The sequence below is a fragment of the Aspergillus welwitschiae genome (assembly GCF_003344945.1).
Source record: "Aspergillus welwitschiae strain CBS 139.54b unplaced genomic scaffold BDQ94scaffold_23, whole genome shotgun sequence".
Taxonomy (NCBI): domain Eukaryota; kingdom Fungi; phylum Ascomycota; class Eurotiomycetes; order Eurotiales; family Aspergillaceae; genus Aspergillus; species Aspergillus welwitschiae.
Window position 1 is genome coordinate 428,042 of NW_020798717.1, and position 13,301 is coordinate 441,342.

A 13,301-nucleotide genomic window follows, 5' to 3' on the forward strand; every position below is an offset into this window, starting at 1 on the left:
GAGCTCTACGGAGTACTCCGTAGCACATTGAAGAATCATACATGTTCTCTACGAGGTAATATCACATGGCACAGGTTTAACGATTATTACATCTATTGTCAGGTGCAACAGATTCAGTACCCACAGCTATAGCCAAACCCTTTGTAGTGTTTATCACAAATATGAACCAAAACAGTATGTACTTTGCAATATCAAACCACTCCATCCAGCAACCCAAAAAAAACCATGGTATCTTTTAGTCGAGTCAATTCATTATTCATCACTTTCTCCGCGACTGCCACATTGGGGGAGGTCATCACACCCCTCTGTGTCATGCCTGGTATGTCTGTACATACCACATACCCCTAGCACCCCTTGCATCTCAATCCTTAATAATTTCCCGTATATGCCGAATTTCCATATCCGTAAGTCCCAGTCTGTCCCGCAGTGGCAGTACCACCATTCACATTGCTTCTCCACGGCATATATCCACCACTGCCGGTAGTAGCGCCGACATTGGTACCATTCAAGCCATCTTCCTTCTCTGCTGCCGTTGTGCCGTTCGCACCAAGCTCCACATCCCTGGGCAATGGATGCGAAGGCAGCATGTCATCAGCACTAGCAGTGTCGGGGTTGTTCTTGTTTCTTCTCCAGAAAGCGAAGCCCCGGGTAGTGCCGGAGGTGTAGCCGTTTGCGGGGGAGGGGCCAAAGCGCTTCTCGCGCTTGTGATATCGGGCGTAGAGGACTTGAAGAAGAATTGAGATCAGGAAGAAGACGCTGTACACGGGTTGTTAGCATCACATAAAGTTTGACATTAGTTGCCCTTAAGATCGGCCAAGAAAGGAAGGGTCTGGGTAGGTGAAGGAAGGAACCTACATCCCAATAATGGACACCGCAAAGGAGGCTTTCTCCAGTTCGCAGGCGTAGCCATAGCTTGTCCCTGACGGTGAGTCATCACTGCTATTACCAGACCCGAGAGGGGTGGTCACGCGACCAGAGCAGCTTTGCGTGCCATGACGGGTCATGATAGCAATGGCGACCATAGCACCGATGAAGCAGACATCGAGGACGATGGCGAGGAAGGCGAAGAAGGCGACGCCGCCAAGGCAGCAAGTGAATAGGATACCGAGGATGCCATAGAGGGTCGCAGCGCCGGACAGACCCTCGACGGCTTTCATCCAGCGCGGGATATCCTGGTCATGTCGAGAAAGGACAGCAAGAAAGTAGGAAAAGATGCCGAGAATGACAGCTGCGGCGAGGAATTGGAGAACACGGATGGAGAGGTTGGAAGCGCGCAAAAGAACGCCGCCGAAGCCCATATTGGGGCAGTCTGATACAACGGGCTTAGTATGTATATAAAAGCGACTAACTCGTATAGTTGAGAACCCAGGAAGTATAGGGTTTGGTGTAAGCGGATTAGGCAGATGGATTCACTGGGGTATTAGACCAGAAGATTGGTGAGAAACCGTAAGGCTTAGGGCAGGGTCTCCCGTGATATAAAGCGGAGGGAGACTCGACAGAGTTTGTTGGAGCGAAGGCAGCAAAATAGCCATGCAGGCGTCGCAGCCAGCCGATCAGTGGATAGGGACGGCCATTTCCTGGATGCTTTCCAGGGCTGTGGATGGCCGGTCCACGGATGACGACAACGGGATTGTCGGCCGCCATTGGTTATAATTGGACAGTACGAGCGGGGCAGCAGTGCAGCACCAGCCACACTAAAAGCCAGACCCTGACCGGCGTGATGTCAAGTTTATGGCGTGTGATTGGTGTGACCCGCCTGTCTAAGCCCTGTTGGAAAACGTCCACGATTTAGCACCGCCATCATCCCTGTCCGGATGCTCTGGAAAATCACATGTGCTGGTCCACCTGCTCGGCTTAATTTAGGCAACACGCCGGATTTGGCAGGTCCTTGTCGGATGATCCTAATCTCTCCCATGTCTGCTCTAGCGGGTGTCCCCTGGCTGCCTCCGAGCATAAACATGGACCGAAGGGCATAAAAAAAGCATATGACATGATAGACATCGTCCACGCAAGCATCTGCGTGGAGCGGACATTAAGATAGTCCGAGCATAGACGCGGAATACACCGCAACTGTGGTTAGGCAAAAAAAGCAAAAAGAGATGGTCCCAGAGGGGCTCGAACCCTCGACTTTGACGTTATTAGCGTCACGCTCTAACCAACTGAGCTATGGGACCAGTTGTTGTATGTTGCGAAATTTCCATGTCTTATGAGCCATAGCTTAGTTTCTTATATGTTAGAATTGCTGGATACGGAGTGCTAGTACGGTGTCGGGATCCTTCGACGAGTCACTGACACTTTCTTCGTAAAAATAATTCTGGGAGGACTTGCAAACTAAGGAGGCAGCTATGTGACATTTCCGTAAGTCTGGACCTGCGTATGCTGACGTCTAGGGCAATTGGGTGGGGTAGATGATGATACTATTGGATGAGATGGAACTCATATTAGGTCTATGTATGGGTGGTGCTCGGATACTGTCCGAGAATTTCTATTGTTCTTTTGCTCGGTCTTGTGGTTTACGGCAGTATAGTTCCATTGTACTTCATGGTGTTTTCTATTTCCCAGGATGAGGGCGGATCTCCATAGTCTTGACCTGAACTAAACTGTATGATGTGCATAGTATATCACCACCACCGTACCTCTTTTGATCACATGCCGGGAAATTGACACTATCCCAGGGATGGCCACTGTATAGTCTTCATCTTTCTCTCCGCCGTGACCGAGTACTCAGCTAGCTGACCATGAATTTTATGGCATGGCGACAAAACGAGTAACTACACACCGCTATCTCACCAGGTCTACTAGTCCTCTTCGGGGCTAATTCGGAAGTTACTATTTAGCTTCTTCGCTTGGCTAATATGGACCAAATGATCCGTTCACCCTTTGAGTAGGTATGTCTGTCTTGGGTATTGTATAGGGTGGCTTGAAACACTGCCTATCGATCTCCGCACTTTGGACTCATCTTCCAAACCTGAGTGTTGCCTTTCTCATTCGTCCTGTCACATTGTATATAAGATTGATCTCAGTCGGTCAACTGCTCATCGATTGTAATGCTGGGTTTTTATATCGGAACTATGTGTAATGGACTAGTTGACAGCATTGCGCACTGCACTGGCCTATTAACACAGCCATACTACTCGTGCTCCATCGGTATATATTCCCACACGATGGCTGTCGCACTCTTGCCCCTTGTACTGTGACAAAATGTATCCTGCATTATTGAAGATCGGCCTTGCCTTCTATTCATGATGTAGTAATGTACCAAGCTGTATATTCCTGACGAACAAAGTAGGGTAGATAAGAAGGGTGAAAAATAACATCCTTGTTAACCACATCATCTTGCACACTACCCCACCCGGATGTTACTAGGCGGTGTTCCAAAAAGAGTTGCAAGAAGGCTACCCAGAGCATGCTGCAATGGATTTCCATTGATGCAAAAAGATGGTCCCAGAGGGGCTCGAACCCTCGACTTTGACGTTATTAGCGTCACGCTCTAACCAACTGAGCTATGGGACCCGCTTGTTGTTTCGTCGGCTGATGTGGGACTATATGAGGGGTGCAGTATCTCGCATATGAAAGTGTGTGAAGTAAAATGCAGGTTAGGTGTGAACAAATTTTGTGGGTTGGATGAAAGGAGGCATGTTGGGCGATTGATCCGTTCCCCTACTCTCCCGTTTTAGAAAATCCTAGATTAATCAATACATGGGATATGCATAGAACCATTAGCCAAGCTCAAGAGCTGTTGGCGTGTTGTTAACCTTGTGCAATGGCGCTAGTCATCTGCTGGACGGTCTCCGTTGACGGAACTATTATCCGGTCGTTCATGTTGACCGAGGGGACAGGACTAATTAAGACGGGTGGATACATCAACCCAAAGAGACCAAGAAACTCTACACTTCAATAAGTAGATAGTGACAGCCAATCTCGATTGTTCTATGGAGCTTGCAGCTACCCACATTTGAAGCCACACAATATGCAAGGTGAGAGACATCCCATGACAAAAGCTGTGATACACCGTCTCTCATGTCCCCACCAAGGTCCATTCTCCTAAGGCCACTGCATTACGCGAATTTTAAAGCACTGGATAGACAGCATAATCATATGCACAATGCTCTATACCGCTATAAAAATAAGACCGACTGTGGAGATTTCAATTCAACTATATTGCTAAACCAATTGAGTAGAATTCCTGTGAACAGACCGCAAGGTTTAATTTTGGCTTATATTTGTTAAAGTAAAGCGGGTATATATCAACTGGGTCCCATAGCTCAGTTGGTTAGAGCGTGACGCTAATAACGTCAAAGTCGAGGGTTCGAGCCCCTCTGGGACCATCTTTTTGCCTTTTGTCGGTCGCATTGCTACCATGAGTAGTCATTGGGTAAGGCAGCTAAAGGAGCGACTGATTTTTTTTTGTTCAATTGCACTAACTAGAGTTGGTTGAACTTGAGCCACATATTTTTGTTGCATTCATTGCGCCTTTCGGGTCAGTGCCTGGCGAGATGAGTGCTGAATGATGATTAGGTTGTGTACTGTATCTATAGCCTCAGGAAAGAAGTGGATCATAGTGGCCGAAGATGTGTAAATGCTGTTTTGGGTCTATATTATGACACCGGTAGCAGGGCATAGGGTCATATCAGGATTTCCTGGACATGCTACTACCAACGGCATCAAGTAAGATACAATTGCCCAACAAACAGACCATAACTGGTATATCAGATTCAGTTCAATCCAATCATAGCAAAGTACGAATATCATTAATCGAATGGAGCCCCGTTTACCCTGTTCTTAAGACCTTTCACAGGGTTACAGGAGCACAAAGCTAGGATACCTCGATGCTCCCAGAAGCGGGTATTTTAACACGCATGTGAAGGAACTCAACCCTGTTAGAACCATATATTTAATATACGTCACATATCCTCATATACCCAGATATTTACACCACAACTCCATACAGTCCAATGTACCTCGTCTCACACATATCATCTCATTTCTTTCCATTCCCAACCAACCGCTTCTCCTCTAACCACAACACCGGCCAAAGCAGCACCACCCCAAATACACAAAACACCGTTGCCAGCAACTGCCAAATAGTAACCAGCAAGCCGCCTCCCCACGGCGCCACAAACTTGACAAACTCCGACGTCTGATAAAAGTCCTCCTGCTGCTTGATGTAGTACCGTTTGCCGGACCCTGTCCTCGGTGTACGGTTATCTTCGCTGTCCGTGGTGAGGTCCAGGACCGTGGTCAGATGTACATGGGCATGGTGGAAGGGTATCGCCCAAATGGAGAAGAGCTGGGAAATTTGGAGGTAGAGCTTTTGGTTGGGTTTATCGTATGCTATTTGATAGATTTCAAATGTCAGCGATTTCTTTGGCGATTCCTTGAGAAAATTTATTAAAGGTGGATAAGTATGATCACCTACCTACGGAATGCACCTCCAGATCAATTCGCGGCGACATGATCTTATACCATTGGTAGATCTTCTCGATGAACCAGCGACTTCCTGGGTAGGGCCAGACACGACAAAAGGGATGGATGAAGGCTGCGCTGGGAGTGAAGTATTTCTGGATTGTGCGTTGTTGGTCATCTGGAGGGGCTTGCGTGAGATGATGGATTATAGGGGTGATCTCAGATGCTGTGATGCTTATCTAGATTAGTCTTAAATGGGTGATGGTGGTGGTGAGGTTGTACAGGTACGGGGCCATGTGGATGGGTGAAAAGGACGCACCTGGATCTTCCATTTTGTGATTGTTTTGGTGAGAATTATTGGGAGAGATAAGATCGATGAAGTTAATCGAGTTGATAGACAATTAATAAGGATATTTACAGTAGATACAGACACATGAATTGAAGTTGGAGGGGAAAGCTGGAATAGTTATCTAGTTGAATCGGGATGATGTCATGCATGCGGGCGTCGCAAAGGCCGGATGCGACGTTGGTTTACTGGATGCAAGGTCGGCCAACCAGCGAGATGTGCCTGGTGCCTGTTGGTAAGGTTCTTATCCTACATCAGATCAATAATTGCATCACTGCAAAAGATGTGATAGTGAAATTAACTTTTGTGGTATCGCAAATCACTCTGGCCATAAGAGCGTCCAGTACAGTCGGGCTGCTTTATGCTCAGTGATCAGCCCATGTTGGTCACATCCAAACAATTCAATGTGTATAGAGCGCTGAGAAGAAAGGAATAACAATGATGCATCGTAAAAGCGAAAAAAGTATGTATACAAGTCGATCACCGCTTCCAGCTGTCCACCTTCTTGCGACGCTTCTCGAAGATCTGTCCCACTCCCATCCCATCATCGCGCTGTCCGTCTTCATTTTTGCGCTTCCGACTCCGATCCAGCGCTGAGCCGCTTCCTTGGGCTCTCCGGGTGAGCTTTGTGATCCGGTCTGCTCCCTCAGTAAGACCACGCCATTCCTCTCCGCCAAAGGTGCCTCGCGGACCCTCAGCACGCAGACGTTTGGCCCGATCCTTCTTGCTCTCCTTCGCCAGACGCACGAAGTTGGTTTCTTCATATCTCGTCCGCTCAGCCTCACGCTCGCGATCCTTTTTAGACTTCGTCTGTCGTCCACCACGTACGATCGTACTCCCGATACTGGGCTCGGCCATAGGTGCGGATGACATCTCGGCGCTAACGAATTCATCAATGACATTGGACCTGCGTTGCGGGCGCTCCCTGCGCTCCCGGGTTTCGGTAGTCGGTAGGGCTGTGGGCATGATGCGAGGTGGTCGGTAGATGCCGTCGCTTGTCGCTCTCGCGGTCGCCTTATCCTGCTTGGCCTCAGGCTCGACCTTCTTGGAAAAGGCAGACACGTTAGGCCGGAATGCCATCTCATCTATATCCTCCTCCTCATCCTCATCCTCCTCGTCCTCCTCACTGTCTCCCTCGCTGTCGCTGCTACCTTCGTCGGAGCCAGATTCCTCGTCGCGAGCGGACTTCTTAGCCTTCTTGCTCTTCTTGGGGGCTGCGGCCCCGCGCTCAGCCCGCTCCGCATCCTCTGCAGCCTTGATAACCTTGTCAACCTGGTATTTCAGCCGTCCTTCCAAAGGCCGGACACCGCGATCCAAGTAGACACGTAGTTCAACGAGTTTCTTTACGATATCGTCCGGAAGCGAGTCGTTCGTTTCGGCGTCCTTGTCCGCGGATGACTTGAGACCCCTCAACTGGAATATGACCAAGAATACGAGGTTCTGCATGTAGGAAAGGAGGAGATCTGACTTGGTGTCAAGTAGCGAAATGCCATCTTGCGGCGGTTCGATCGACACATCTGATGGCGCATCCCGCTTCGTCTTGGGGAGCGATGATCCGGTGCTGTTGAGACACGTGGTGAGGGTCTCGAGCAGAGCCGAGATATTCTGCGAGCCAGAAGGCTCTGACTGGGATACGGCTGCCGCCATTGTGTGCTGTGCTGTCTGACTGTCTGTTGAGTTGTCCGTCGCCGAGATGGAGAGGGAAATTTTTAGAGACCGCTTATCGGCACGTGTCGATAGGCACTGGCTTAGTCAGACCTACGAGGTTCACGTGCGGCCAAGTGCGCGAGCTGGCCTCAATGCATCCGGGCAAGGCGTTCTCTTCTCAGCGAAGAGCCCGGTTTCGGTTCAATTCCTCGTTAAGAATCCCTGGTCTCCATCTCAAGCAGGTGGTTACTACCCAGACCACCCCCAACCCATGCGAGCTTGAAAATCGCTTGTGGCGTGGAAGCTGTAGCCTGTATGTATGCCACTGGAGCTTGGGTCCAGCCGAACCCCAGGGACATCCGCCAGCGACCGACAAGAACTAACTAATACCGCGCTGGAATAGAGATACCCACCATGTGGTTCAACAAACGTTCCTCGCCCATCGCTGCCCTCCTACTCACTGCTCCCTCATTATCCGCCGCTTTTTATCTTCCCGGAGTTGCGCCTACCTCCTACGATGAAGGTCAATCCGTACCACTCTATGTCAACCATCTTACGCCCGGCCTAGCGCAGCAGGATGAACAGCTCCATTCCGTCTTCTCCTATGACTACTATCACCCGGCGTTTCATTTCTGTACACCCCCCGAAGGTCCCAAGGATGTACGCGAGTCACTGGGAAGCATCCTGTTCGGAGACCGCATCCAGACGTCGCCTTTCGAGCTGCACATGGGCAAGAACGAGACCTGTAAGGCTGTCTGTGGCCCGGCATCGTTTGATGCCCGCAGCGCCAAGTTCGTCAACCGTCGAATCCAACAAGGATACAACATCAACTGGCTGGTAGACGGTCTTCCTGGGGCGCAGATTAACATGGAGGCTGTGACGCAGACCAAGTTCTACAGCCCCGGGTTCGCTTTGGGATCGATCAACGATGAGGGACAGCCGGTCTTGAACAACCACTTCGAAATCCTCATCGAGTACCACCGTGTCGGCTATGGAAACCAGGACAAGTACCGTGTTGTTGGCGTGCTCGTGCAGCCGGAGTCCCGGCGCAACTCCATGGTCTCGGATGATGGTACCGCCCAGTGTGATGGCGACGGTGTCGGCATCACCTTGAACGAGGAGGGCGAGACTGCGGTGACATGGACATACAGTGTGTACTGGCGTGAGTCGCCCACCGCATGGGCCACTCGTTGGGACAAATATCTTCATGTCTATGATCCGAAGATTCACTGGTTCTCCTTGATAAACTCGGCCGTGTTCGTGGTCTTCCTGGTCGCGATGGTGAGCATGATCTTGGTTAGGGCTCTGAAGAAGGATATCGCCCGGTACAACCGTCTGGACATGATCAACCTGGACGACTTCGACAGCACGTCCGCGGCGGTGGAAGACGGTATCCAGGAGGATTCAGGCTGGAAGCTGGTGCACGGAGATGTGTTCCGGTGCCCCAAGTCCCCGCTGCTTCTGAGTGTGCTTGTCGGTAACGGAGCTCAACTTTTCATGATGACGGGGGTGACTGTTGGTAGGTTGCCCTGCCGCTTAAACAGTAAGGTTTCATGCTAATAGCTATAGTTTTTGCTCTCTTTGGACTTCTCTCCCCCGCGAACCGTGGCTTCCTGGCCACTGCAATCCTTCTGATATATACGCTTTTCGGCTTCATTGGCGGCTACGTATCGGCCCGAGTCTACAAATCGCTGGGCGGCGATGCCTGGAAACGCAACATTATTATGACTCCAGTGCTGGTTCCCGCACTTATTTTCGGCGTGTTCTTCCTTCTGAACCTGTTCGTTTGGGCTAAGGGATCAAGTGGTGCTGTGCCCTTCGGCACTATGCTTGCCCTGGTCCTGATTTGGTTCGTGATCAGCGTGCCGCTAAGTGTTGCGGGAAGCTGGCTGGGATTTAAACAACGTGTACGTCGCATGCCTCCGAAATTGCTATGATGATTGCTAACTGCTTGTAGGCTATCGAAGGTCCCACTAAGACCAACCAGATCCCCCGCCAGGTTCCTCCGATGACGGGTACGCTGCGTACTGTTCCCTCTCTGCTGTTGACCGGCATCCTTCCCTTTGGGGCGATTTTTGTGGAGCTCTACTTTATTATGACCTCGCTGTGGACAAACAAGATCTACTACATGTTCGGTTTCTTGTTCCTCTGCTACGGGCTGATGGTTATCACATCTGCTGCCACGACTGTGCTGCTGGTGTACTTCTTGCTGTGCGCTGAAAACTACCGGTGGCACTGGCGGGCGTTTGCCGGCGCGGGAATGACCGGTGGGTATGTGTTCCTGAACGCACTTCTGTTTTGGATCACCCGGGTCAGCTTTGGTGGTCTCACCGGCGCGGTGTTGTATGTCGGCTACTCCGCTCTCATCGGATTTATCGTCTTCATTCTGACTGGTAAGAACCATTGTGAGCCCGAGAAGACTTATTCCACTAACCCTATGACTAGGATCCATTGGATTTTTCGCCAGCTGGGCGTTCGTGCAGCGTATCTACGGCTCCATCAAAGTCGATTAAGCTGTTCAAGGATTCTGACATGAGCGATCGCTCATCGCGGCGCGGCCCGCCCCCAGAGTCGTAGACCAAATGCCGAAATCTCATCCGGTATTATCGCAGGAGGGAAATCCGCAGCGACTCAGCACGCGCGGTGATCGCGGGGATGCTTCACGCAAATGTGCTTTTGCGATATATACATCGTAAAATTCGCTTGGAATCGTTCTGGATGGGTGCTGGGCTAGGATATCCCCTGTAAAGTTGTGTTCGGATTTCGCATCCGTTGGTTTTGGTTCTTTGCTTCATTCGCGCTTGTAATGGTCATGATGTGTACATAGAGAAGTCGGGAAAGACGGACGGGCGTTCGGCAGGCGACGCCCGTTGGCAGGATTAGAAATGCTGGACGCGCACGATTGAATGTACGATACGGGCCGCGCATACGGATGCAGGAAGCGTGAACGTAGTTCGGAGTTGCCTCGACCGCTCTAGGCCGACGTAGAAGAAGGTAGAAGAAGCAGGGGGACGGGAAGGTGGAGGGGAACAATTGGTAGACGAGCGAGTAGGAGCCGTGGATCTCAAACCGCTTACGCTTCAAACCTCGTCACAAAGTGAAGCCGCCAAGCCGCCGTGTTCTGGACCCGCGGCTCTTCCAGCATCCCCGATTCTTCCTCTGCCATCACCACGACGCCTTTCTTTCTCTCCGTTTTCCGCTGTCTCAGCTTTTGATCTGCACTTTAAACCCCCGACCTAGCATTTCAAGACCTTGTCAGCTGTGCTGGTTCACCCCCCGATCGACCGCCCTTTCTTCTGCCCCTCGGCCAAGCAGCGCACGCTCTTATCAATCCAACCCAAACTTTCGTCTACCCCGCGCCTTCCGAGACCCTGTTTCATCGCGCGTCCTTACCGTGATACATCGAACCTAGCGATTTCTTTTCTTTCTCAAAGACCTCCTACATTAGAACCGAGCGCTTGGAGCGTGTGTGATTCGAAGATGGGCAAGTCGTAAGTGTTGCGCTTTTCCGATCGCTCCGCATGGGTCTGGCCAGGAACAACAAGGGAACCGCTTCGGGCAGGGGACAACGGGCACCCATGGATGGTCGCACTCTAGCGATAGTGACTGCGCTGCGAAGTAATACAGTCCCTGATGGGAGTTGTCCGATGCTTGTCCATATTGCCTCGCTGGTGCCCTCTTGAGTCCCTCAGAACTACCCCTGCTACCCCGGACCTCGTGTGCCCCGCTTGTCCGCATCAAACTAATGTATTCACCGGTCTTTCAGGCAGTCGAAGCTCTCCCCCTCCCAGCTGGAGGAACTCCAAAAAGCCACGCATTTCGATAAGAAGGAATTGCAACAATGGTATAAAGGTGTGTGAGAGACATATCATGGGCTTCCGACCGGGTTCCCCCGGCAATTTTTCCTTCCCTCGTTGTGAAAGCAGCCGCTGACGAATCGCTGCGGGGCAGGATTCTTGAAGGACTGTCCGTCGGGGACACTCACCAAAGAGGAGTTTCAGAAAATCTACCGGCAGTTTTTCCCCTTTGGCGACCCGTCGTCATTCGCAAATTATGTGTTCCGCGTGTTCGACTCGGATAATAGCGGCATGATCGATTTCAAAGAATTCATCTGCGCCTTGTCGGTCACGTCGCGCGGCAAGATGGAGGACAAGCTGGACTGGGCCTTCCAATTGTATGACATTGATGGTGATGGCAAGATCACGTATGACGAAATGCTGGCGATCGTTGAGGCGATCTACAAAATGGTAAGTGCTGTGCGCCTAGTCGCCGTTCCATTTTCTGGCCCCCACGCCGGCTGACCCCCTTCTCTGCATCACAGGTGGGCTCGATGGTGAAACTTCCCGAGGACGAGGATACACCGGAGAAGCGCGTGCGCAAGATCTTCCGCATGATGGATAAGGATGAGAACGGCAGCCTCGACATGGAAGAGTTCAAGGAGGGCAGCAAGCGGGACGAGACCATCGTCAGCGCGCTGTCGTTGTATGATGGGCTGGTGTAGGGATAGATCGGCTAACTACTGCTACAACCACAACCACAACCACAACAGCAAGACTGTTACTAGCTGCTGTCTAGTTGGGTGGGCCGGTGGCATAATGACCATGGTTGCTTCTTCGCATCCTTGATGTGTCTCGGATGGTGAAACTCTCCTCCTGGTGAATTGGCGCTAACTGTTGACATGCTTTATCTGCTTCTGCTTCTTTTCGTCCATTTTTGTGACTTGGCTTCTTCTTCTCTTTTTCTTTCTTTCGTTCTATGTGTTTGCTCATTCTTCAGGATTCCCATTATTACTGCTCGTATTGACTTGATAAATGCGCCCAAGCCTGGAATCCACCGCCATGCCTTTGCACTAACGCACTACCGATAGTTGTCGCGGCTGCTCATAGCGGTATTTTTGATTGTCCATTTTCTTTCTTAAACTTCTTGCTGAGCTGGAACTATGGCCGCTGGAGACAACCTGGGTATGTACAAAGGGTGAGAGGGGAGTCAATTCCCGGCCGATGAAAATATATTTATGATCGCTTGTACATAGTCGTTTAGCTGTTATTTTGACTATTTTTTTTTTTTTTCTTTCTTTTTTTTTTGGGCAGGTTGTTTTGTAGCGGCGTTGCTTCATCGCATGTGTCGGTATGATTGCAGTGACTATTAGCTAAAGACAGATACAGCTCGTTCATTGAATGGCGGCCATGAGCACGATTTGTATGTGGTTTACTATGCTCATTAAAGAATACAAAATCGAGTCTTCTCACATGTACCTCCAAGCAAATACCGAGTAGTAACTAAAGCATCCACATCACCCGGGATTTGATTCGGTGTTACATAGTACTAGTTGGCAGCCCGCAACCAACCAAATAAACAAGCAATATAAATAAACACCATAACCTTCAAATAAGTAAATATATTTTCTGCATCAAAAACCGGACTCCTCCCGAGAACCGGGATCTGTCCCATTAGCAATATTATTTGCTTTTTCCCCCTTCTCCCAACTCATCCAGTGACGAATGATGAATTCTTCATATGCACGACCATATCACGGACGGGGGGACTACATTGGGCACCGTGCATAATTCTCTTTCTTGTCTTTTTCTCACTATTGACATCGGCATCATGCCGATCATCCCACATTAAGATTGTCTATTGTTCCTGCGAGAGTTAACTTCCTGGTTTTGTGTCCCGCCAATCGTAGAGACGGTCAGGAACGGTTGTGCTTTTCCGATTTTAACCGGGACTCACTAGTTGCTGGGATCTAGACGTGGACGGAACTTGGAACTGAGTTTTTATTCCTTATGCGGTCGGGGGGAAGTTTATCGCTACGCTGGTTATGGTTATGCTTTGCTGCTTGGTATAAGGTTTGCATGTGGGTTGGAGACACATGGGGGGCCTCGTGTGGGGAGAAATCTTC

At 50.3% G+C, this 13,301-nt stretch overlaps 5 protein-coding genes and 3 non-coding genes across 8 annotated transcripts; 3 read left to right on the forward strand and 5 right to left on the reverse strand.

The window, feature by feature from the left end:
• Positions 1-43: 43 nt before the first annotated feature.
• BDQ94DRAFT_147074 (uncharacterized protein) lies at positions 44-1,519 on the reverse strand. The gene is made up of 2 exons (XM_026766948.1): positions 856-1,519; positions 44-756 (listed from the first exon to the last, which is right to left on the reverse strand). Exons 1-2 carry the CDS (start codon positions 1,296-1,298, stop codon positions 369-371), a joined length of 831 nt encoding a protein of 276 aa, XP_026624630.1. The 5' UTR covers positions 1,299-1,519; the 3' UTR covers positions 44-368.
• A 581-nt stretch (positions 1,520-2,100) lies between these two features.
• On the reverse strand, positions 2,101-2,174 carry BDQ94DRAFT_t187. The gene has a single exon. It is a non-coding gene; the product is annotated as a tRNA-Ile (tRNA).
• A 1,265-nt stretch (positions 2,175-3,439) lies between these two features.
• On the reverse strand, positions 3,440-3,513 carry BDQ94DRAFT_t186. The gene has a single exon. It is a non-coding gene; the product is annotated as a tRNA-Ile (tRNA).
• A 741-nt stretch (positions 3,514-4,254) lies between these two features.
• On the forward strand, positions 4,255-4,328 carry BDQ94DRAFT_t184. The gene has a single exon. It is a non-coding gene; the product is annotated as a tRNA-Ile (tRNA).
• A 547-nt stretch (positions 4,329-4,875) lies between these two features.
• Positions 4,876-5,968, reverse strand: BDQ94DRAFT_147079 (uncharacterized protein). The gene is made up of 3 exons (XM_026766949.1): positions 5,726-5,968; positions 5,420-5,632; positions 4,876-5,334 (listed from the first exon to the last, which is right to left on the reverse strand). The coding sequence occupies exons 1-3, from the start codon at positions 5,736-5,738 to the stop codon at positions 4,982-4,984; spliced, it is 579 nt and encodes a 192-aa protein (XP_026624631.1). The 5' UTR covers positions 5,739-5,968; the 3' UTR covers positions 4,876-4,981.
• Positions 5,941-7,437, reverse strand: lcp5 (small subunit rRNA maturation protein LCP5). Its single transcript, XM_026766950.1, has one exon. The coding sequence runs from the start codon at positions 7,397-7,399 to the stop codon at positions 6,233-6,235; it is 1,167 nt and encodes a 388-aa protein (XP_026624632.1). The 5' UTR covers positions 7,400-7,437; the 3' UTR covers positions 5,941-6,232.
• A 135-nt stretch (positions 7,438-7,572) lies between these two features.
• On the forward strand, positions 7,573-10,410 carry BDQ94DRAFT_147081 (transmembrane 9 family protein). Its single transcript, XM_026766951.1, has 5 exons — positions 7,573-7,712; positions 7,803-8,918; positions 8,969-9,306; positions 9,357-9,792; positions 9,845-10,410. The coding sequence occupies exons 2-5, from the start codon at positions 7,814-7,816 to the stop codon at positions 9,910-9,912; spliced, it is 1,947 nt and encodes a 648-aa protein (XP_026624633.1). The 5' UTR covers positions 7,573-7,712; positions 7,803-7,813; the 3' UTR covers positions 9,913-10,410.
• Positions 10,411-10,477: 67 nt separating this feature from the next.
• Positions 10,478-12,483, forward strand: BDQ94DRAFT_147083 (EF-hand domain-containing protein). The gene is made up of 4 exons (XM_026766952.1): positions 10,478-10,890; positions 11,166-11,251; positions 11,351-11,646; positions 11,721-12,483. Exons 1-4 carry the CDS (start codon positions 10,880-10,882, stop codon positions 11,898-11,900), a joined length of 573 nt encoding a protein of 190 aa, XP_026624634.1. The 5' UTR covers positions 10,478-10,879; the 3' UTR covers positions 11,901-12,483.
• The last annotated feature ends 818 nt before the right edge of the window (positions 12,484-13,301 follow it).